Source organism: Protobothrops mucrosquamatus, unplaced genomic scaffold (assembly GCF_001527695.2).
Source record: "Protobothrops mucrosquamatus isolate PMUCROS unplaced genomic scaffold, P.Mucros_1.0 scaffold3, whole genome shotgun sequence".
NCBI classification, from domain to species: domain Eukaryota; kingdom Metazoa; phylum Chordata; class Lepidosauria; order Squamata; family Viperidae; genus Protobothrops; species Protobothrops mucrosquamatus.
This window is the reverse complement of record NW_015386390.1, coordinates 1930945-1956291: the sequence shown is the minus strand read 5'-3', so window position 1 is coordinate 1956291 and position 25347 is coordinate 1930945. Positions and strand designations below refer to the sequence as shown.

Genomic DNA, 25347 nt, shown 5'->3' with positions numbered 1-25347 from the left:
GAGCCTTCTCTGTGGCAGCTCCTGCCCTCTGGAATGACCTACCCCCCGACCTACGTACAGTTGCAGACCTGCGCCTTTTTTGCCGAGCCCTGAAGGCCCATCTATTCCGTGCGGCCGGCCTGACGTAGTTTGATTATGTTTCAGTGGGGGTTTTTGTATGGGTGTGTTTTTAGAACAGGCCTGTTATTTAATTCGATTTTAGAACAGAAACTATTTATTTATTATCGTGGTTTTTAGTATCGCCTGTTCACCGCCCTGAGTCCCGTAAGGGAGATAGGGCGGTATATAAATTTAATAAATAAATAAATAAATAAAAAGCGCCTGAAGGCAGGACAAGAAGCAACGGATGGAAACTAATCAAGGAGAGAAGCAACCTAGAACTAAGGAGAAACTTCCTGACAGTTAGAACAATTAACCAGTGGAACAACCTGCCTCCAGAAGCGGTGAATGCTCCAACACTGGAAGTTTTTAACAAGAGACTGCACAGCCATTTGTCTGAAATGGTATAGGGTTTCCTATACCATGGACTAGATGACCTCCAAGATCCCTTCCAACATTATTGTTGTTGTTGTTGTTGTTGTTGTTGTTGTTGTTGTTGTTGTTATTATTATTATTATTATTATTATTATTATTATTATTATTATTATTATTATTATTATTATATGACAGAGGACAATTGGACATTCAGTATGGCTCTGTCCCAGTTTGAAACAAAGATTCTCACAATACCAATTTGTGTATCTGAAAGATTTCATCCAAGAATCGAGTCCAGCAAACAGATTCCATTCTATGGAGTTGGGACTGAGACCATGTTCTACCAAGCCTGTTAATTAATCTCTTCTCTTTTGGGTTCTCTTCTTTCTTTTTCTTAGAATATTGCCCACAATGAATGTTCAGCCAACGGTTATCACTCAGCCACAGACGGTGGTGGTGGTCCAGCCCCAAGCAAACCATTGGCAAACGGACTTATGTGACTGCTGTAGCGACTGTGACATTTGTAAGTGACCAGGCCAATAATTGAAAGTGGGATTCTCAAAGCCTTCTTAGGAACTTGGAAAGATTGGGCTGGATATTTTTCCAGACTGGATAGGTTGCAGAAATAAATTATTCGTTATAATCTGAGCAATGGATGTTTCATTGTTGAACAGCCCACTGGATTGGAATTAGGATGGCAAGGGATAAAAGGAGACACCGCTTCTCTTCTATTACAAATTGTGTAGAAGATGGAACTTAAACTTTCTACATGTAGGAAATGACAGGCTGAGCCCGAGGGTGGAGTCAGATGTATCACCAGTTTGGAATCACTATGCTCCCACAAGAAATCTAAATCCAGCCCCCCATGAATTCCATTGACTCTTATTTAGCACCAATCTGCCTTGACCATTAGTAGATCAGATTCTTGTGTATAGCATGAAATAAACTCATAGTACTTTTGAACTCTATCGTGGCACCTGGTTTCTTGCACCTGATGCAAGAATTGGATAACGAAATATCTGCAAGAAAAAAACCAAGCTCAGAAACCACCAGGGACACAACAGTTCAAATGTGAGTTACAAGTATTGTCTTCTATTGGTAATTGTCAGACACAATCAGATCCACGTGCAAAGAGTTCAATTAACTATTTCATTACTCAAGCCTATAACATAGGACTCTTCTCAGATTGGTGGTTTGCACCTGGGTCAGACTAGATAAAGTTAAACAGCATTCAAGGGAGGTCAGACTTCACCCTCTTATGCCCACATAGGGATTCCAGACTAGTTCCCTGTTTGATTCCTCTCCCTGGCTCAGCCAGTCTCTCTTCAACAGTAATTTTCTTAATTCTATTTCATAATAGTTGGGAACATCAGCATACAGAAAAATGCAATGGGGTGTTATTTTAATTTAATGTGGCTTGTACATTAGCTTTTTCAGTCCTCCCCTCTCCTCTCCTAGACAATGTTTTAACTAGCATTTGCAATTGCAGTTTTAATGTTCCAGCAATAGCATCATTTGCATTTTCTGGATGATAAATCTTATGTCATTCAACGCTTTGCCAAAATCGTTTTTACAAAGGCCTTTCCTTCCTCCCTTTAGGTCTCTGTGGAATGTTCTGCTTCCCTTGTTTGGCATGCCAAGTTGCTGCAGCTATGAATGAATGTTGTTTGTGCGGAGCATCTGTGGCCATGCGGGCTGTGTACAGGACAAAATACAATATCCCTGTAAGTAGATTATGGCTGGCTGTGGAATTCTGGGAGTTGAAGTCCACAAGTCTTAAAGTTGCCAAGTTTGAAGAGCCCTGGATTAGACAAACTTCGGGTTTCTGCACTCTAGTTCAAACCAAAAAAAATCAAACTAGAATCTTGAGAAGTACTCGTGAAATTGGAGAGAAATACCAGCTCAGAAACGCAACGGGACAACTCCTTGCTGCCCACTCGCTGCGGGATAACTTGTCATGCCCAACTCACCATGGGACAACTTGCCATGGGAAATTATTTAAAATAATATTTTAATTTTTGTTATTCACATTTCATTTTGTCCCTCGTTCAGCATCCTTTCCAGTGTCATTCTGGTCCCGTGGCAAGTGGTCCCATGGCAGGTTGGCCGTCGCGCGTTGTCCCACAATGAATTGGCCACAGTGAATTGGCTGTGGTGACCTGCCCTAGACCCACTCAGAAAGGCAGTGCATTCACAACCCAGAAATTGATGGGGGGGGGGAACTGACCTGGGAAATGAACAGATAATTCTTTCATTTGTTATCTGCAGTACATCATAATCTTTCAGAATTATAGGAATAAAAATAAAAATGACACTTGTTGCACGCCAAACATAACTATCACATCTACCTGGCCCACAAGAATGGGAAGGCAGAATATGTTACAAGTCCCATCGAATAGGGATTGTCATCTGTGGATCATGAAAAAAAGACCTTCTTGGTGGTAGCCCCTCTGTGCCCCCCCCCACCCTGCTATTTTTCTGAAAGGCCCTAAAAACATGTTTTGTCAGTGGGCCCGAGGACCATAAGTAGAAATGGAGCTGATTATGTGGTTAATTTGATTGTGTTGCTGCTGCCACTGGCACTGGGCGAAGTGGATTTTTTAAAATAGGTTTTTCTAATGTAATGGATTTCTGTTGTTAAGTGAGATGTTTGTTAAGTGTGTTTTGCCCCATTTTACAATCTTAAATCACATTTTTCAGTGCCATTGTAACTTTGGACAGTCACCAAACGAACTGCTGTAAGTCAAGGACTACCTGTATTTTGCCATCCAACCTAGAGCTAGCTTCTCGTAATTCCATATCTCTACATCATGATTTTATTGAAAAAGTTATTGATTCGTTTGGTTTCTTTTCAACAGGGATCCATCTATGATGATGCCTGCATTGTGGGGTGTTTCCCTACTTGTTCTCTCTGCCAACTCCAGAGAGATATCAGAAGAAGGAAACAAATGGGGATATTCTAGAAGACTCCACCCTAAGCTCCTTTGGACCTTTACATTTGTCCTTTTTTAAATTAGAATTCTGAGAAGTAAGAAATAAGTAAAGTAGTTTGTAGGGAGAACCATTATTTAGAGGCACCCTTGCTTTATAATTCTAAGCATATTCTTAACCCAGAAATTAAATTTTAGTACTGATTCAGAGCTCAAAATCCAAGCACACAAACCTGCTGTTGTTTGTCCTGTCCTTGATCTTTGCTTGATCTCCCAATTTCAGTTACAATGGAAAACAAAACATTTTTGGTTGCTGCTGCTCTTAAACAATAAGGATTTTTTTTTTTAAAAAAAAAAGCCCTGCTAGACCTTTGAAGATTTATCGGGGGATCTACCATTCTGCCTTTCCCATTTTAGGGCTACTGGTAATTTTGGTTTGCAAGATGTAGTAACTGGAGAGATCAAGGTAAAATTGCAATCTAGAGCCATTGGCATAACTAGCCTACCTGGAAGTGCTTGCTGTCCAGATGTGGGGGGCTAGAACTGTCATGATTCCCAGCCATCACTGCTTTGATTTCTTTTTTAGTTTTTTTTTTAGTTTTTATTTTTCCTTTTTTCCACTATACAACAAAAATAAAACTGAAAAAATACATTTTCCCTTAACAAAACTCATATATATTATTTACAATTTATTTACATCAGTAATCATGTCTTTTTCTTTCTTTGTTCTAGCCAATCATAACATTTGTTCCATATTTCATAAAATTCTGTTGCCTCCTTGTCTTTTAATTCTAGCGTAAGTTTATTCATTTCCGTGCATTCAAGAATTTTGTATATAATCATATCGTTTGTAGGTATGTTTTCACCCTTCCAACACTGAGCGTATACTCACAGCTTTGATTTAAAGGAGATATAAAACAACATATGTGGAGAGCACCATCTTAAGAAAAACTAGTGTACGTGATTGTTTAGCTAGTAAACGGTGTTGTTCTTACTCTCCGAGTTATTGCCTTTTTTTTCTCAAATATATAAACCAAGACAACATGCTGTACACCAGGCGCTGGAGATTGTTATTCTTAAAAATCAATAAAATGTTAAAAAAAATAAAAAATAAAATCCTAACCCCTGAAGAAATGGAGGCAGGCTCATTCAGACTGCATCTGTTGCTCCCCCCCCCCATCTGTCCTGCCCTTAGATCAGTGGTCTCAACCTGTGGGTCGGGACCCCATTTGGGGTCGATCGACCATTTCACAGGGGTCGCCAAGCAAGGCTGTCCGTCATTTTTTTTGTCCGCCATTTTTTTTGTCTGCCATTTTTTGCCCCTTTTCCGGCGGGTGCCTTACCTCCCTTGGGCTGGGCCAGCTGGTGGTCGGCCTGCTCCGTCTCTGCCGCTTGCCAGCTATGCCTCGGCCGGCGCAGGGGGCGGAACCATGCATGCGCGGCGCTCCCGGGCAGGGAAAGTCCTCGACTTACGACCGGTTGGGTAGTCCTCGACTTATGACCGGTTTAGTCCTCGACTTATGACCGGTTTAGTCCTCGACTTGCGACCGGTTGGGGTTGCGGCATTAAAAAGGTTGAGAACCACTGCCTTAGATGCACTATGAAACTCGCAACAGTAAAAAATTATGTGGGCAAAAGTATAAAACATACCCCTGAGACTTTTACTGACTAGAGCAGGGGTGGGCAACCTTGGCTCTTTTGTGACTCGTGGACTTCAACTCCCAGAATTCCTGAGAGTTGAAGTCCACAAGTCTTAAAGTTGCCAAGTTTGAAGACCTCTGCTCTAGGCTTTGGGTTTCAGTCTGAGATAAGTTCGATCAAAGATGGCACTTTATTGCCTTCAAGTCCACTTTGGTCTAATTGCAACAGCTTCTTTTTTAGACTGCTGGTAATTTGCAAAAGATTGCGAGGTACAATCTTACTGAAACTCAGCTCCGTTCCTGTCAAGAGTGTGTGTTACACTCTCTACAGCTGTGAATAATGGAAAGGGACAATAATTTAATTTGGATTTTTTTTCACTGTAAGGTTTCAGTAGTTAAGACATCCCTTGAACGTGGTCCTGTGATTGCTTTGTGGTTTTTTGTTTTTTTTTTGCTTAGTTCTGCATTTGATTTTCTGATCATTATAGTAAAGTGGAGTCTCTAAATTTATCGCTCTGACTTAAACAAAGAGGCTTTCTGAATTAGTAATGGACCTGGGAAATATGCACTTCTTCTTTAACATAGACATGTTGGCAGGAGCCTCAGCTGGGTTCTGTTTTCCCAGTGCAAAAGGGGCAATAAATCACACTGGAACAAAGAAAGCAACTTTTTTTTTAATTCCAGCTATATATTTCTGCAGAAATAGAGAGCCTCAAGGCTTGAGATGGAGATAAACATTCAGCATTTGAGTAAAAATTCTCTCGGGCGTTTATACAAAAAGTTTCTTTGTTATTTACAACATGTCAGTCTCACAAGGTTTGTGTTCACCTTTGGTTGATTACATTTGTCATTTGTGGCACAAGATTACGTGCCAAGATAACATTTAGTATAAGATTACGCATCGTGAAAACGTCCTACTCTCGTTTCCATTTTGCTCAAAAGCCAAGAAAAAAGAAGAGTAGGCAATCCGATGGAAAAATTAATCATTTATAACTTTTGATAGATTGTTTCTACCTAGTTTGATTAATTCTTGACTAAGTTGGTGTCTAAAACATTATTTGAGATCTTTTTTTATGAATGGGATCTAAGCCTGTAAACCTCTCTCTCTCTCTCTCCCTCCCTCTCTCTCTCTTTCTCCCTCTCCCTCCCTCTCTCTCTCTTTCTCTCTCTCTCCCTCCCTCCCTCTCTTTCTCTCTCTCTCTCTCCCTCTCTCTCTTTCTCTCTCTCTCCCTCCCTCCCTCTCTCTCTGTTTTACAGGTCTAACAGTGGGAACTTCCCAGTTTTGCTATGATTGCAACATTAGATATTATAGAATAGTCAGAACAGATGGCTAAACAAAACCACTTTATATTTTAGTATTTTTGTGGTTTCATAGAGAAGGAACTTCCATTGCAACGAACTTGTTTTCTGTGGTATTAATACCACCCACTTCTCCCCAAATTTCACCAAGGTAGGGTAGTGCTTGCTAATGCCTGATAAATTCTGGTTGATTTTTCCCTGCTTCCTTCTCCTAAAAACAGTTACAAGGAAGAGACCAGATCTGCAGACAATCAAAATCTAAGCGTCAGAGAGATTATTTGATGGAAATATGCAGAAAGCATTACCTAGTCAAGAGAGGCTGAATATATATTTTAAGTCCAGAGCAATGAGATAATATTCAGAAATATCTCTGTCTGATACCTCCTTAATTCACTGCAGTATAAGGGGGAAGATGTATACTATAATAAGGATTATCAAATTGTTATTATAGTCAATCTCAGTAAAAGTCGTTTTAGTCTTCCTGTGGAATTGTTTTTTTTATTTGGTCTACCTAGTAGTCTTGGAGGCATTTTATATTGGAATTAATATAGGAGATAAAAAGACCAGTTGCCCAGAGTTGCCCAGAGTTTGACTGAGTTTAAAGGTATTTCCAGTTGCCTGGAAATACCTTTAAACTCAGTCAAACTCTGGGGCCATCATGTTCATTAATATCTGCACTTGAAGTTGACAGCACTATTTTAGAATTAGAAACATCAAGCAGAATGTCTACTTTACCTCCTAAGACAGTGATGGCGAACCTTTTAGAGACTGAGTGCCCAAACTGCAACCCAAAACCCACTTATGCATCGTCGGGTGCCAGGTGGGTGTGGCCCATTGGGTGGGCGTGGCTGCAATGGTAACGGCAGACTGGGTGGGACTAAAAAGTTCAATCAGTCAATTCCAACTTTGCAAGATCTTTTTTTTTCCCCGCAAGAAGTTGAAATTGACTGATTGATTGAACCTTTTTTTTTGTACACGGCGGCGGAGGCCTAAAGCAAAAAGGTTTTATAAAACCCAGCTGAAGGTCTAGGACTGGGGCGACGGTGCGCGTGCCCACAGAGAGGGCTCTGAGTGCCACCTCTGGCACCCGTGCCATAGGTTCGCCACCACTGTCCTAAGACCTAAGTAATAATGGACTTTGCTTAAGCTACCATATCAGGCTTAAAAAAAACCACGGCCCCAAACTCTAGATCACCACTAGAGGGCAGCAAAGAGAGACAGCAAATTAACTCTTTGCTGCCATCTAGTAGTATCTTAAATTATTGCAACCCAGATGTGGTAGCCTTGTATGAGTTGGGAATATAGATAGTCCTTGACTTACAATCTTTTGTTTAGTGACCGTTCAAAGTTACAACAGCAAGTCACTGAAAAAAGTGATTTATGACTATTGTTCACGCTTGCAACCATTACAGCATCGCTGTGGTCACCTTATCAATATTTGAACACTTGGCAACTGGCATGTATTTATGGCGGTGGCAGTGTCCTGGGATCATGTGATCACCTTCTGTGACCTTCTGACAAGCAAAGTCAATAGGGAAGCCAGATTCATTTAACAACCATGTTACTAACTTAACAACAAATGAGTCACTTAACAACTGTGGCAAGAAAGGTTGTAAAATGGCACAAAACTCACTTAACAGCTATCTTGCTTAGCAATGGAAATTTTGAGTTCATTCGAGGACAACCTGTGTAACAGGTGCAAGTTGCATTCCTAATGCATCCAAAGAGCACAAGGTTGTGGAAAGCTTGTTTAACAATGTCAGGAAAGTAAACAAACATGTTGTTGAAGGAAAAGTCTTCATCATGGTTCAGTCCAAGCTGGGAATAAACAATATGGCAACTGCTTTAGAAAGAAGGTTGCAGTTTATTGAAGAGGCGAGTCAGACAGATAGATGGCTCTGGAAGAAAAACGAGTGAGCACATGTAAGGAGTGGGTTTTATAACCTCTGGAGCCTTTTGTTTGGAGTTGTTTCCTGTTCCTGTTTGACCTGAGTCTAAGTGTGCCCTTTGGTATCTGTGGTTTAATCCTATTATGTCCTGTCTTAGAGTTTGGGTGGGGTATGTAGATTAGGTGTCCTTGTCTTCTTAATCTTCTAGCTTCAACTTTCCTGAATGGTTTACATCTGCATTTCTATAGAGCTGGTTTCTGCTTGGGGAAGGGAGATTTGGGGCTATTAAGAAAACTGGGCATGCTTTTCTGCCTCTTTAAGATCCTTTGAGGAAATATATTTTCTGCCCTTTTAATATTTCCTTCTCTGGGGGGTGGGGCTGACTTCCCACAATGTATCCTCAACTTACAACAAAAATTGAGCCCCGAATTTATGTTGATAAGCAAAACATTTGTTAAGTGAGTTTTGCCCCATTCTAGGACCTTTCTTGCCACAATTGTTAAATGAGTTCCTTCAGGTGTTAAGTTAGTAACACAGATGTTAAGTGAATCTGACTTCCCCATTGCTTTTGCTTGCCAGAAAGCTGCAAACCACGGGACACTCTTTTTTCTTAACTTCTACCTGGAAAGTGAATGTCTGCAGGAACCTGTCCTTGCCAGCCTACCTATTAGACAAAAAGCAAAAATTAGGTCAAAGAAACCGGAACTCATCTGTGCCTCACATTTCTGAACTGAAGTGTCACAACATGAGTGGCATAAAACAGCCTGATTCCCAAAACATGATGTGTGGGTTTTTTCTTTCTTTCTTGGCCCTTGAATAGTTTGTTTGAAGATACTCTCCAGAAAGAGAAGAAGATTCAGTCAGAAAAAAAAGATGCATGGGTTGTCATCTTATGACCACAATTGGGACTGAAATCTTGGTCACTAAGCAATGTGGTCATTAAGGGAGTCATCCCAGACCCAATTTTACCACCATTTTTTCCATGGTTGCTAAGTGAATTATATTGGGTATTAAGCAAAACTGGCCTACTGACTTTGTCGGAAGCTGGTTGGGAAGGTCGCAAATTGTGATCATGTGACCACAGAATATTGTAACCATCGTAAATGTTAGTTGATTGCCAAGCACCCAAATCACAATCGCACGATTGTGGGGAGGCAGCAACAGTCATAAGTACGAGGATAGATCATAAGGCACTTTTTAAAGCAACATTGTAATTTTGAACTGTCATTAAATGATTGGTTGTAATTCAAGGACTACCTGTAAGTTATTTGGTGTTTTACTATAATCAAATCAAGTTAAACATTTAGTCTTTGCCCTTGGCTTATTCTTTCCCCTTCTGTAAACTGAAAATTACAGTAAGACAGCAACTTCTGCAAATCTCCAAAGGTTGTGCTCAGTTAGAACAATTAACCAGTGGATCAACCTGCCTCCAGAGGTGGTGAATGCTCCAACACTGGAAGTTTTTAAGAAGAGACTGGACAGCCATTTGTCTGAAATGGTGTAGGGTTCCTGCCTGAGCAGGGGGTTGGACTAGATGATCTCCATGGTCCTTTCCAACTTTTATTATTATTATTATTATTATTATTATTATTATTATTATTATTATTATTATTATTATTATTATTATTATTATTATTATTATTATTATTAAATTTGGGAGCGTCACAGGCAACTTCAGATTTGCACCCTCACTCAAGGGTATAACTTTGGGCTAAAACATCAACAGAGCCATCAAGTTGTGAGAGAAGCTCCTGGAGAAGGAAAAGTATTCCCTTCTTCTGTCATCTTGTGGTTCTTTTTGAGTAGATCTTGCTAACAATGCAGATTGATGCAAATTCAAATGTAGTTTTAAAAAGAGCCGAAACAACACGTGCATCCTGTGAAGCTAATTCTAGAAACCAAATTTGCTTGACTTTGACATTACATAAAAGGAAGTGAAAGTTGATTTTCGTGAGAAAAAGAGATCACCTTGTTTCCGAAAAGCAAGGATTAGAATTTGGGATCTATGCTGCTTATCAAGGCTTGTTAGTAGAATCTATGTCAGGGGTCTTCAAACTTGGCCCTTTTATGACTTGTGGACTTCAACTCCCAGAATTCCTCAGCCAACGTGCCTGGCTGAAGAATTCTGGGAGTTGAAGTCCACAAGTCATAAAAGGGCCAAGTTTGAAGACCCTGCTTTAAAGCTACAACTGTCCCGAAAAAGAGCACTTCAAATTAGAAGTTCCAATGGCTGTGTCTCCTCTTCAGTCAACAAAATGGTTGCATTTAGTTGTTTACAGCAAAGCTGCACCTATAGTAAAGCATCCATTTGCTTTACGACCGTGGCATTTGCTTTACGACTGCTGCATTCACTTAATGACAGCCACAAAAAAGGTGATAAAATTAAGGTGGGTCATGTGACCGACCCATTTTATAACTATTACAACATACGATCGTAATAGGCAGGTTCCATTATGGTCATCTGGTCAAGGACTACCTGATAAGCAGAGTTACCTAGTCTAGGTTTCTGCATGCTTCATACTTGTCAGATTTTCTTTGACCAAGTCAAACCAGCTGCAGACTAGAAATTACAGATGTTGTCGCTACGGGTTTAGATTTAGGGAACAAGGTTTTTGCCCCCCCCCCCAAAAAAAACCAGGTTTCTAGTTTTCTGACTTCTGTACTTTCATTTCAGCAGCCAACTTTAGAAGGAAGAAAAAGTATGTTGATAAACAACCGAGTTTATTAAATTTACACCAAAATCAACTACAATACATATGTTGTTCAAATTCAAATTATAAATTAGAATAGCTTTTCTCCTTTGTGCATCTGTCATTTTATCTTGATCCAAAGAATTCTGGGAGTTTCCTAATTCCCCTTTATATAGTTAAGGAAAGGGAATGGCACCAAATAAAAACACAGTCCTATGCACTGGTACTTGGGAGCATTTTTGAACACACAGTACTATTTGTGGGTTTTGCTTCTGAGCATCAGGTCAACTCCAATCTGAAAGAACTTGAAAAAACACAGATAGCCCTAAGTCAGGGGTAGGCAACCTTGGCTCTTTTATGACTCGTGGACTTCAACTCCCAGAATTCTTGAGCCGGCATGGCTCAGCTTGGAAACTTTCCCTTTCCCCTCAGCATGGCTGGCTCAGGAATTCTGGGAGTTGAAGTCCACGAGTCATAAAAGAGCCAAGGTTGCCTACCCCTGCCCTAAGTGATACCAGTGCTAGACTAACCTAATTTTGATGAGTACAGCATCGTATATAACTACTTTATGAGGGAATAAAACAGTTATTGGCTGGATTTCATTTTGATTTAGCATATTTTGTGCTCACTCAGCTATTGATGTTTGTAAATCATGTCCCATGGCTTATGAATATTGTGTTAACCCAGTAATTGTGGTTTATTCAAAATCTAGTTCCATCATGGTTTACCATGCTTGAAAACTACTGGCAAAAATAAAACTCTCTAATTCGTACAGTCCCTAAGTGTGGACAGCTGAGTTTAAAGTTTGAGATATTTTGAACTACTCTTGCTCTTTAGGAAATGTTAATTCCTGAAGTATCCCATTTCAAACTTTCTTTTTAACACAATACAGACAACAAAAAATAGCTTTGAGTGTACGTAAAACCCAGGTAACAATTAGCCGTGAGGTTCTTATGTGCATTTTCTGCCTCTGATTACTTTTCTATGTGGTAATAGAATGCCGATTTTTTCCCCCCCAGGTTACTTTGACCTGGGCTTGTAATTACTTTCAACTGAATGCCAGAAAAAAACTCATAGCGTACCATTGCAGTTGGACCAGAATATAACCTCCAATAATTTATATCAGATTCCAAGCACTACTGACTAGAGCAGGGGTCCTCAAACTTGGCCTCTTTAAGACTTGTGGACTTCAACTCCCAGAATTCCCCAGCCAGCATGGCTGGCTGGGGAATTCTGGGAGTTGAAGTCCACAAGTCTTAAAGTGGCCAGGTTTGAGGACCCCTGGACTAGAGTCCCAAGCCAATTTCTTTGCCCATATTTCATCACTGCTCTAATTAGTGTGAGGCCAGGTAAATCGAGGAAGCCCCCAACTTACATTGAGAAAGGAAGTAAATGCTAGTTATCTGAAAAACACATTGTTAATCAATCATATGACCACAGGATGTGGCAAACAGCCACAAGTGCAAACTGGTTGTTGCTGAGTGCCTAAAATGAAAGGAGGGGATGGGGTGGGGTGGCTGTTGAATCTGGGTAATAAACTGAGCACTGTCTAAATAATATGTCTACGGAGGTTCTCAGTCATCCAGGTCATGATTTTTTCAAAACTTTCAAAAGTTCCGTTGAACTTTTCCCTCAAAAACATTTCGCTGCTCATCCAAGAAGCTTCTTCAGTTCTGACTGAAGGGTGGTGGATGGAAGGATTTCTATTCCTTGTAGTGCTGTGGTTGTTGGCACTCTCTCTGAGAGTCACTGAGGCCACTTGGGAGTTTTATCTGTACCCTCAGGGTCACCTGAATAGTGCAGATGGGTGTGGAACAGGAGTAGGCAACCTTGGCTCTTTTATGACTCGTGGACTTCAACTCCCAGAATTCTTGAGCCAGCCATGCTGAGGGGAAAGGGAGAGGTTTCCAAGCTGAGCCATGCTGACTCAGGAATTCTGGGAGTTGAAGTCCACGAGTCATAAAAGAGCCAAGGTTGCCTACCCCCGATGTGGAGCCTTCTTGGAACTGCTGAAAGGACTGTGGTGTAAACAGGAGGTAGGTGATGTCATATCCCTCCCCCTTTGTTGAGGGCTGTTTAATCTTAATATAGACGGCCTCTTTTACCCTCTTTCAAATCAACGGTCCTCTATGTCCACATTCTCAAAGTCCATATTCTGAACCACTAGTTCCACACCCATTTGCGCTATTCAGGTGACCCTGAGGGCACAAACAAGCCTCCAATTTGCCTCAATGACTCTCAGAGAGAGTGCTAACAACCAGATGACTGCAAGGACTATAAACCCCTCCATCCTCCAGTCAGAACTGAAGAAGCTTCTTAGATGAGAAGCAAAATGTCTTCAAGGAAAAACAAAGTCCAGTTGCCTTTTGAAAAAGCCCCTTTGGTGCTACCTATATAATATTTCAGCCTACTTGGATAACATGCATCTCTTAGATAAATGCCAAGACTTACATTTTAATGCTTAACAGTTTTTGATTTAACAGTAATTTAATTTTGGTAAGGACCAATAAAAATGCGGCAAATGAAGTACCCAGATACCAAGTCACGGCTCAATTCCCATCCCATCTTTATTGGAGCATATGTTACCTAAAGAGAACGGAATTTCAATTTTCACAACACACAAACATTCTCAAAGTTACACGGCAACCAAAATTTTAATATAAAACTTAAACATGTTCCTCTTTTTAAATTACAGCTTAAAAGAATGTTCAGTCTGTGTCACTATCAAGGTTCTTAACAGCAACAAGTAGAACCAAAGCCAGGAGTTCAATTTTCCTAGGTTTATTTCACATTTTTAGAAAAAAAAAAAACACCATCCAAAGAGTGGGGGGAGGTGTGCTTGTGGGGGAGAAAAGAAGAAAGTCTATTGAGCCATTTGAGCTTCCATTGCCTGTGCTGTCCATTCTGGAGCCGTCTGACTTATCTTCTCCAAAAGATTGTTAACCTGGAAGCAAAGTGATTGGATCTGTTTGTCCCATGTGGGTAAGGCTTCACGAGCTAAAAACAAACAAACAAAAACATAAAATCAGCAATTTTCATTTTGGTTAACTTTCATTCTGATAAACGTAGTTTATTATACGTGACGAGCATTAGCAAACATTCTGGATATTTTGGAACATGAAATTTACAGCACTTCCACTGTATATACACTGCCATCTGAAGGTTGAAGGAAGAATCACCGACGGGTGCTATAGCACAGAGGTCCCCAATATAAATATTCAGCCCCAAGTCCTGATTCTAAGGCAGAGGGGGTCAAACTGCCGGTCCGCAGGCCGCATGCGTCACGAGGAAACCGCGCCCACCCCATTGTCGGCAATGGGGGAAAAGTTCCGATACGTCACGTCGCAAGTTTGACATGTCTGTTCTAAGGGATGAAACAGCACAGCCTAACCAGATCACCTGTTTATCACAACAAGGGCTGTGATATGGAGTAGTTGTAAAAAGCAGTGTTTTAAAATGATCATTACGTAAGATTCTTTCATCGTATCCTGAATAACCATCCAGTAATTTGGGTGAATTATGCTTCCGTTGGGGCCACTGAAAATTATTACATTTACACTTCACTAGAGACTTGGAAGACAAAACTTCTAATGCTCTTGGGTATTCCCACTACATTATTCCCTCCTGAAGTTGTTATAATTGACACCCTTCAGGAAAGCCTACTTCTATCTTCAGATTAATTCTTGATACGGTGTCATTAGTAGAACCACAATCATGTAGCTAGTTGACATGACACCTCCAAAGTAGTCTGTCATTTGAATAGTATTACAGAAAGAAGTCTCTGCAGCAGAGGTCCCCAACCTTTTGAGCATCAGGGACTGGTTCTGTGGAAAGAGGTTTTTCTGCAAACGGGAGGGGGGCTGGTTTTGTGTTCTGCCTGCATCCCATGGATGGGGCTTTGCTTGTTTGTGCAGACCAGTTGCTGGCATGCCGCAGCCCGCTGCCAGTCCACAGACCGGGGGTTGGGGACCCCTGCCCTATAGCACAGGAAACTTATTTTCTACATTGTGGCTTTGAATTTGTGATCCCTTTTCACTGCCAGAGACAATGGCAATTAACTATATAGTTATATAGTTAACTATATAGTTAACAATTAACTATGGGAACACAGAGCACAGTTCAGCAGATGTTAGCTATGTGAATAGGATTGTGACCACAGTATCTGAAAAACACCTTTTGCCATACATTCCTACTTATGGCTTGACATACTGTAATCAACAGACACTCTGCCCTGGGTGTCCCAGCACATGGCAGATAGTTGGTCGAGAAAGGATCTGTATTAAGGCAATTATTTAGGAAACAGGCTTTTTCAAACTTTATTTCCAAAAGAACTTTCACCAGGCAAGTTGTTTATCTCTGCTCCAAGTTGTAGCCTTACATAAAATGATGTATAGATGCTTAATTACGTAGTCCTCACTTAATAACCGGTTGCTTAGAGACTGTTCGGAGTTATGATGGATCCCCCAAAAGGTATTTATGACCCAGATTCCAATCCTATGGTCTTCTGACTACATTTTGACACTTGGTCCACATTTACGGCCGGTTTGCAGCATCCCATGGTCATGTGAATGCAATTTATGACTTCTTTTGCTGGAAACAGGCATTTACTTTCGGTTTCCAACAACAAAAAAAGCCCACTGCAAACAGTAGGCCTGCCTAACCATCGAGGAATTTGCTTAACAACTGCTGCAAACAAAATGTCAGAAAATTGGATCGGTCACATGGTGGCCTGCTTAACAACCAGCATGACTTAGGACTGCAATTCTGGGTTCAGTTACTCATGTGTTGGGGACTACCTGTATCTTTATCGCAAAGTTTAGCAAGCTGGTAAACAATATTGCCTCCTTTCATTTCGTCTGGCACAGAGATTGTTATGTTCCTGGTGTTCCTCCACAAACAACACGGAAATGCACTGAATCATGCGGTTCCCATTTTGGCCACTTGCTCCACTGAAAGCAGAAAAGCTTCTAAGCACACAGGCTGATGGAGCAGAAATGGTTAGCCAATCCTGTCCGGCTGCTCATTTATTCAGCTGGAGGAAACTTAGCTGGTTGCACTAAACCAGGGGTCTTCAAACTTGGTCCTTTTATGACTTGTGGACTTCAACTCCCAGAATTCCTCAGCCAGCAACGCTGGCTGAGGAATTCTGGGAGTTGAAGTCCACAAATCATAAAAGGACCAAGTTTGAAGACCTCTGCACAAAACAGTCACCTATAGCAAAACTTACTTTCAAAGTGAACTATTCCATCTATTTGATCAATAAAGCCATTCATACGTCCCTCGGTTATCATCTGGGAGGCTATCTTTTCTGCCTGAAAAACAAAACAAAGTAGCCTATCAGCTTCACTTGACCAAAACAAGGCAGTCCTGATATGGTTTTTAGGACACATATATGAAGGTATCTAATTTACTTTTTCATCCTTCCAAAGGTTTGATATTGTGGGGGGGGGGGGGAAGTGGCAGGAGTCAGCTCTGTTTCTCAACCTCAGCAACTTTAAGATCTAAGGATTTCAATTCCCAGAATTCCCTAGCCAGTACCTTTAAGCTGCTGAGGTTCTGAATGCTGGTCTTCACCACCTTGAGATCCTGAATGAAAGGTGGAATAAAGACCTAAAAAATCAGCAAACAATCCAAGCAAGTCCCAGATTAATCTCAGGACTTCTGAGTGGGTCTGTGTGAGTCTTACATTACAATGTAATTTACAGGTTAGAAGAATTATGCAAGCATTTGCTGACAAGTAACAGAGCCAATGAATAGGATTGTTAAATTCTAACATTAAAAATGGGAACTCAAAAAACTAGATTGAAATACCTTTTCCAAAATCTGGAAGGTATGCATGGAATATATGGAAAAAAAACCATGTCATATTACATCCGTGGTAGCGAACCTATAGCACGTGTGCCACAGGTGGCACGCAGAGCCCTCTCTGTGGGCACGCGCGCCATCGCCCCAGTCCTAGGCCTTCAGCTGGGTTTTATAAATACTTTTTGCTTTAGGCCTCGGCACCATGTGCAAAAAAAAAAAAGGTTCAATCAATCAATCAATTTCAACTTCTCGCAGGGGAAAAAAATAACTTGCACAGTTGGAATTGACTGGTTGAACTTTTTAGTCCCAGCCAGTCTGCCGTTACCACCGTAGCCACGCCCACCCAATGGGCCACGCCCACCCGGCACCCGACAATACGTAAGTGGGTTTTGGGTTGCAGTTTGGGCACTTGGTCTCTAAAAGGTTGGCCATCACTGTACTACATCCTAAATTATAGTAATATAGCAACAAGAATACGACATCATGAACCTTTTTTGTCTTTGCATCTCTTGCAGTATGTCCAAAGATCAGCTCTCCCTCAGTTTTGAGTTCTTAAAATCAGTTCAATTTAGTGTCCTGATCTTTGTAATTTCTTATATAAACTCAACAATTATGCTACTTCCATCATCCGACTCTCAACGATTGAGCATTACAATTTACAGTTTAGCAAAAGAACAAATGAATTACTAAAATATGTAGACCTTGGCTGCAGGTATTTCTAATAAAGCTCCGAGTTCTTCAAAGGTAATATTGTTATATAGTTTGCTTGCAGATAACAAATTATGTTCAATGACGGCTCTGTCCAAAATACTAGAACCTGAGAAGAAAAATATATTACTATATGTTTGGCTACAAAACGGATGAACATAATGCATAATACATACGCCATTATATATGTGTAAGTATGTGTTAATGATGATCCATAAAAGAAATAAATAGAAAGGAATATGTATATATTACTACAATGAAACTTTCAATTAACAGTTCATTTGGAAGGTGGGGATCCATTAAATCCAAACGTCTGTTAAATCTGAATATAGAGAATCTGCAACAATTTATGTCATTTGCAATAAAACTCTAAGGCAGGAGTCTTCAAACTTGGCCCTTTTATGACTTGTGGACTTCAACTCCCAGAATGCCTCAGCCAGCGTGCCTAGCTGAGGAATTCTGGGAGTTGAAGTCCACAAGTCATAAAAGGGCCAAATGTGAAGACCCCTGCTCTAAGGTAATGAACAAGCCATTATGATTACAAACAATGGACATTTATGCTAGTCAGCTGAACTGACATCCTCTACTACAGGCAGTCCTCGACTTACAACAGTTCATTTAGTGACCACTTGAAGTTACAAGGGCACTAAAAAAAGTGACTTATGACCGTTTTTCACACTTAGGACCATTGCAGCATCCTCGTGGCCACGTGATCAAAATTCAGATGCTTGGCAAGTGACTCACATTTATGACGGCCGCACTGTCCCGGGGTCATGTGATCACCTTTTGCGACCTTCTGACAAGCAAAAGTCAATAGGGAAGCCAGATTCACTTAACAACCATGTTACTAACTTAACGACTGCCAAATTCACTTAGCAACTATGGCAAGAAAGGATTTTAGGAAAGGAATTGGGAAAGCAGGCTAAGAGCTGGTTAGAAGGAGGACAAATTGAAACCAGAGACAGAAATCAGCCACAAACCCGTTCCTCTTGGACCTATTTCAACTACAGCTCCAGCATTCAAGAGAAATAAATCCAGTGAAAAGCACGGAACATTCTGAGCCAGCATTACAGAAGACTCCATAATCCTTCCAAAGCATGCCAATCAATCATTCCTGTCCCTAGAACTTTCTATTCTACACAGTCACATAGTTCCATCCTTTGCCCCGTCTATCCTATTTTTCATATAGAAGGAGAACAAAAATACAGATTTTTTTTCCCTCTCCAGATACAGATCCTGCGGTTTGGGTGGCCTTCATCGCCCTGCAGCTTTGTGATGTAGGACCGAATCCCGGTTTGTGTCGGAAAAAACAGTTTGGGATTCATCTGAATCTAACGCGTGTCACGAATACATCAATGTATGACACTGCCCAAGTACTCAGGGAGCAATTATCTTCACTTTTGAAGGGAAGAAAAGAAAAGAAAAAATGTTTTGTATGTATCCTATTCAATGTTTCAGATACGATGCACCATATTAGGCAAAGATAAAAGTACCGTCAGCGGTTGTTGCTTTCTGGTGAGGCATGAGCATGGCAGCAAACTCTTGCAACTGGTTTCCCCTTATAATCCGGTCAAGGTACATTTTCTCCAGTATCCCGTAGGCTGCAAGCTGCTGGCATCTTTCATCCTTAAAGAGGGTGGCTAACATTCGGGAGCGCTGCTGTCCTGAAACACAACAAGAATATGTGAGAGGGACCTTGGAGTCCTAGTGGACAATCATCTAAATATGAGCCAGCAGTGTGCTGCAGCTGCCAAAAAAAGCCAACACAGTGCTGGGCTGCATTAGCAGAGGGATAGAATCAAGATCACATGAAGTATTAATACCACTTTACAATGCCTTGGTAAGGCCACACTTGGAATACTGCATCCAGTTTTGGTCACCACGATGTAAAAAAGATGCTGAGACTCTAGAAAGAGTACAGAGAAGAGCAACAAAGATGATTAGGGGACTGGAGGCTAAAACATGTAAGGAACGGTTGCTGGAATTGGGTATGTCTAGTTTAACGAAGAGAAGGACGAGGGGGGACATGATAGCAGTCTTCCAATATCTCAGGGGCTGCCACAAAGAAGAGGGAGTCAAGGTATTCTCCAAGGCGCCTGAAAGCAGGACGAGAAGCAATGGGTGGAAACTCATCAAGGAGAGAAGCAACCTAGAACTAAGGAGAAACTTCCTGATAGTTAGAACAATTAACCAGTGGAACAACCTGCCTCCAGAAGCGGTGAATGCTCCAACACTGGAAGTTTTTAAGAAGAAACTGGACAGCCATTTGTCCGAAATGGTATAAGGTTTCCTGCCTGAGCAGGAGGTTGGACTAGATGACCTCCAAGGTCCCTTCCAACTTTATTATTATTATTATTATTATTATTATTATTATTATTATTATTATTATTATTATTATTATTATTATTATTATTATTATTATTATTATTATTATATATACAGTTAACTACTCCAGCCCAGATACAGTGTGTAAAAATCTGCAACAGATTTTTTTTTTCTTCACTTGATTTGTTTGCCAATGCCGAATTTCAACCAGTTTGTCCAACTTGATCTTGTGGTTAAGAAAAGAGGCCATTAGGTTAAGGTTGACTTCTGTTGATTAGCTGGACACAATTACAGGTAGTCCTTGTTTAGTGACCGCCTCAGACAGTAGCCGTTCACAGCTACAAAAGTGATGAAAAACAACTTCGCGACCAATGCCTTCATTTACAACCTTCGCAGTGTCTGTCATTCGTGTATTCCCCATTACAGTCACTTTATTTTATTATTTATTTTTATGCCCCCCTTTATTATTTTTATAAATAAGACAGCAAACATAGGAGAAATATGTGCTATTAATCATGGTTTTGCTACTTCAATCGATTTATTACAGTCAAGACCCAAATAAAAAACGAAATACAAATATTACAAGTCCAGTTACACTAAGTAAAACAGCCATAAAAACATTCAACAGTGATTTACTAGCAGACTAATAATTTATACTTTCCTCATTAATCCACAACTTGTGTCCCTAATCTAACTACCAAAACTAGTTGGCTGTAGCAAGAGTCACCTTGGAATGTCTGTCCGGCAACATACTTTTAATACATTCCAAATAAGATCAGCCTGGTAGTTTTTTATAAGGGTCAGGCCAAGTCCCAGAAAACCACAATATAGAAATTATCAATTAGAATACGCTGCACCAATTTTGCTCCTTTGTCACTGCAACGGAAAATTTTTATAGAAAGATCCTTGAATCTTCCATTCAGCGTGTGTGAGGGGGAAACATTTAATTTGGACTTGGTAAAAGCAACCTGGTGTTTGCTATAAATAAATTGATTTTATTATAGACTTATGGGAAGCCTTCTGTATGGTGTAATTACACTGAACATACCCAGTGAATAATGAATAAACTAATTTAGCTTTAGCTATTAACTTTGGTAGAGAATTATCCCATACTCTCTTGTTTAGTGAAAAGTAAACTATTATACATCCTTTCAAACAGTCTAGCAATAGACCTACGCTGTATTTTCTGGATTAGTAATATAATTAAGGAACTGCTAAAACTGTAATTTGAGAGTTGAAGTAGTAACTCATTTGCTCCTTTAAGAATACAGAGTTTAAATAATTTCATTGCAAACAGCAGGGTTTAGTTTCAAGAGGGCACTGTCTGATTTTAGGAAAGACTACGGCATCTGAACACATCTTGGTCCATTCATAACAAGCTTTTAGGAATATTTTGTTTAAACAAATGCATCCATGAGTCACAAACTAAACTCCCGTAACGAAAACCTACAGATTTCAACAAGTTGTACTTTAAAATTCAAGACTCATTTCTGCCCTTGTTTGCAGTTTATAGTGTTAGGAAAGCAGATTTTTACATGCAAATCCCCTCAAAATACAGTAGTGGCCAAAATTGTAGAAACCTTTTGGGAAAAGTGTACAGTAGAAATGCCACCTTTGGTTAAGTTTTCACCAATTTTTCTTCTAATTTCTTTATAACTGTAGCCTTGTTCACTTAATACTATTTTACATCGCTTTCTGGGCAACCAGTCAACTCTTTGCACCATTACTTTAATTTTATTACGTTTTACAAGCTCACTAAATGAAAGAACCAACTTGATAGCGATCACATAATATACTGACAAATGTCCTCCTCTCAGCTTCAATACAGGACATCAATAACCCGGATCCTACTGTGATCTGATTGGCTCATTGGCAAAACAAGATGACACCCGATTGGCTCTCTAAACACTCATGCTCATTGGCTACAATCAGAGGAAGGAAAGCTACCTGATATCAACCTGAGCAAATTGTGCTTCCTTTTTCTGGTTATTTGGCTATAACTTTTCATAGAATACAGGACAGATAATTGAACAAACTTTGTTGCATTACATTCTTGATTAAATTATCTTTCCATTGATATATAATTTTATGGTACTACTCCAAACAAAAGTAGTGTTATTAGCCATCAAACCTCAAATGTACACTTTTCCCAAAAGGTTTCCACAAATTTGGCCAGTACTGTACCATTATATCCTGTTATGTTAATGTAATGTAATATAATGACAGGTAGTCCTTAACTTACAACAGTTCACTTAGTGACTGTTCAAATTTACAATGACATGGAGAAAAGCGACTTGTGGCCATTTTTCACAATTACGACCTTTGCAGCATCCCCATGATCATGTGATCAAAATTCAGATGGTTCATGGACTTCAGCGTGCCTAGCTGAGGAATTCTGGGAGTTGAAGTCCACAAGTCATAAAAGGGCCAAATGTGAAGACCCCTGCTCTAAGGTAATGAACAAGCCATTATGATTACAAACAATGGACATTTATGCTAGACAGCTGAACTGACATCCTCTACTACAGGCAGTCCTCAGCTTACAACAGTGCATTTAGTGACCATTTGAAGTTACAAAGGCACTAAAAAAAGTGACTTATGACCGTTTTCCACACTTAGGACCATTGCAGCATCCTCATGGCCACGTGATCAAAATTCAGATGCTTGGCAAGTGACTCACATTTATGACGGCCGCACTGTCCCAGGGTCATGTGATCATCTTTTACGACCTTCTTACAAGCAAAGTCAATGGGGGAACGAGATTCACTTAAACAACAGGGTTGCTAACTTAACAGCAGTGACTCACTTAACAACTGAGGCAAGAAAGGCCGTAAACTGGGGCAAAACTCACTTAACTGTGTCACTTAACGCCAGAAATTTTGGACTCCGCTTTGGTCGTACGTTGAGGACTACCTATACATGTATATTCCAAAGATTCAAATAAAACAAGAGTTAAATCTTCACCTATCATTTTACCTGCTGAGGCTAAGATAGTACAATGCAAGGCATGCTTCAGGGCTTCGAGCCGCTCGCTTTCGTGGACGATGCTTTTGTAAGAAAGCTCATTATATCTTTGGGCAGCTTCAATGAATTTCCTTCTGTAGTCAAGAACACGAGCGTAGCATACCTGGAACAAGGAACAAATGTATAACTAAAGATCATTTTTGCTGCCAAAATAGCATCTCTAATGTTGCAGAATAGCATTTTACATGGCAGTCAAAACTACTGATGCTATTTTTAAAACAAAAATTAAATCAAACAGCTACAATTACTTGGACTTCATTTGTTCTGTTCGGTTTGGATATTACGAAATGTGTCTCTCTGAGGATGCCGCAGCTACCATGTACGTCATCAGTTCAGAGCAGCATAAAAGAAAAAGACTGTGGAAATAATATCCGTCAGCAGGGCATTTTGTGAAACTCTTGCCTCTACGTATCAGCTTTATCACCAATTATTATTATTGTTACTGCTGAGGGAAGGAACATGGATCACTGCACAATTTTAAACCTAGAGGATATTTCTCAATATTCTATTGATACAGCACATGCTCTTATATCTACCAGTTAAAAGTATTTTGTTTAATACAACAGACCACCGTGAGAGCATATTACACAAGAGTAAGTCATAACTAAGCATGCAAGGAGCCTTAAAGATTAATAGTTATGTTATAATCTAGCATTACGTTAGCTACAAAACAAAACCTATTGTAAATATTTACCTTATAATGAATTTGTAACTGTTCATTGGTTGACTCATTCTGAAGAAGAGATGCTCTATTTATATAAGCCTCAGCCTGAACGGGATCATCATCTTCCAGGTAAAGTCGGGCAATTTTCAGATACGTTTCCAATTTATAATCCACATTGTACTGCCTTGAATAGTGAGGGAGAAGATGCAGTTTCAGTCCCATATTTGAACAGCATCACACATTTTTGCAAGTACACTTGAACAGTCTGCAAGATTTCGCAACAAAGCAAGAACTGTACAAATAAAAAAATTGGAGATGGTTGTGCTCAACAACCGATGGCAATTTCACATTCTATCATGACTCAATAACGGGAACTTTTCAGAGAATAATGAATAGCTAGGGGTAAAAAAGAAGTTGTTCTTCCAGATCAGGGGTCGGCAACCTTAAACACTCAAAGAGCCACTTGGACCCGTTTTCCAGAGGAAAAAAAAAACACTGGGAGCCGCAAATGTTGCGCGCGTGCACAGGAGGGGGGAGCTTGATTGAAGAGTTTAATTAAAAAGAAATAGGCTGCTGTGCATGAGTTCTCTCTCTCTCCCCCCTCCCTCTCTTTGTCTCCCTCCCTCTCTCTCTCCCTCTCTCTCCGATCTTCTGCTCACCTGGCAAGCTGGCTTCACACTGTTCTCTGACAAGCTGACACACATTCTTATTGGGCTGGCTCTCGCCTGCCCTTGGTCTGCCAGTCATCTTCCCCCACTCAGTGTGTGTGTGTGTGTGTGTGTGTGTGTGTGTGTGTGTGAGAGAGAGAGAGAGAGAGAGAGAGAGAGAGAGAGAGAGAGAGAGAGAGAGAGAGAGCTGCTGCTTCCTGCTGAGACGCAGCAAAGGCAGGAGCCCCGCCCAATAAGCTTGTCAGCTTGTCCGAGAACAGCGTGAGGCCACTCTGCAAATGGCGGAGGAGGCTGAGAGCCGCAGGAGAAGGCTCAAAGAGCCACATGCGGCTCTGGAGCCATGGGTTGCCGACCCGTGTTCTAGATCAGTGCAATATGCCTAGTCACAGCCGTTCAAAGTCCATGCTTTTCTTTTCACCATCTGAGAAATATCTATTCAAATTTAACAAAAAACAAAAACAGACTGGATTTAATATGCTTAGAACAACCTTGCAAAGGAAATGATATTCAAATTATTTTCCATCCAGCCTATCTAAATCTCATTAACTCCCTTTTCAAGACCCTGTAATCCCTTAATTCAGGGTAGAGTTAGGGTGACTAGATGGAGCTGAGCGTTTACTGGCTGGATCTAAATCACATTCAACCAACTAAATGGCCGCAAAAGCTTAAACAAAAATCAAGTGTACCAACTACAACAATAAAACAAAGCACAAAGCCTTCAGAATGTTGTTTCTAACAAGAAGCAAGATGCAGGCTACAAGTTTCAAGAGACAGACCCATAGCTTCAATTAGAGTGGCTTAAGGAAGCAGGCTATTAAAATGCAGCTGGCACAAAATTGCATCCTTTTATAATCAGGAATACAACAACCTTATCCTATTGCTAAACAGCTCAGCTTTAAGTATTACCTAAAGTAAAAATATCCTCTAGTTAGCTCCTGGCTAACTTTTTCAGGGCGGCATACAAATGCAGTTTGCCTTTTGGGGGATATTTTTGAGGTCTTGATCCATTTACTGGGTAAGTATTCCCTAGATCAGACATGTCCAAAGTCCGGCCCGCGGGCCATTTGCGGCCCGCGGCCCGGTTTAATCCGGCCCTCGAGCAGCCCTCCCTGCTCTATATAAATGCGGCCCTCCCACGGCCCTCCGGCAAGTCCCATGAAAGAGAGAGAGAGAGAGAGAGAGAGAGAGGCACTTGCACTTCTGTCTCTCTCTCTCTCTCTCTCTCTCTCTC

At 40.5% G+C, this 25347-nt stretch overlaps 1 protein-coding gene across 1 annotated transcript in view; it reads right to left on the bottom strand.

Annotated features, from left to right (window-relative positions):
- Nucleotides 1-13464: 13464 nt before the first annotated feature.
- COPS4 (COP9 signalosome subunit 4) overlaps nt 13465-25347 on the bottom strand; it is a 21527-nt gene continuing 9644 nt past the window's right edge. Inside the window, exons 5-10 of the mRNA XM_015832372.1 lie at nt 23479-23632; nt 22737-22887; nt 18929-19099; nt 17429-17544; nt 16150-16234; nt 13465-13919 (exon numbers count right to left, since the gene is read on the bottom strand). Of these exons, the coding sequence (XP_015687858.1) occupies nt 13786-13919; nt 16150-16234; nt 17429-17544; nt 18929-19099; nt 22737-22887; nt 23479-23632 (811 nt within the window). The 3' untranslated portion in view covers nt 13465-13785. The remainder of the gene's footprint in view (nt 13920-16149; nt 16235-17428; nt 17545-18928; nt 19100-22736; nt 22888-23478; nt 23633-25347) is intronic.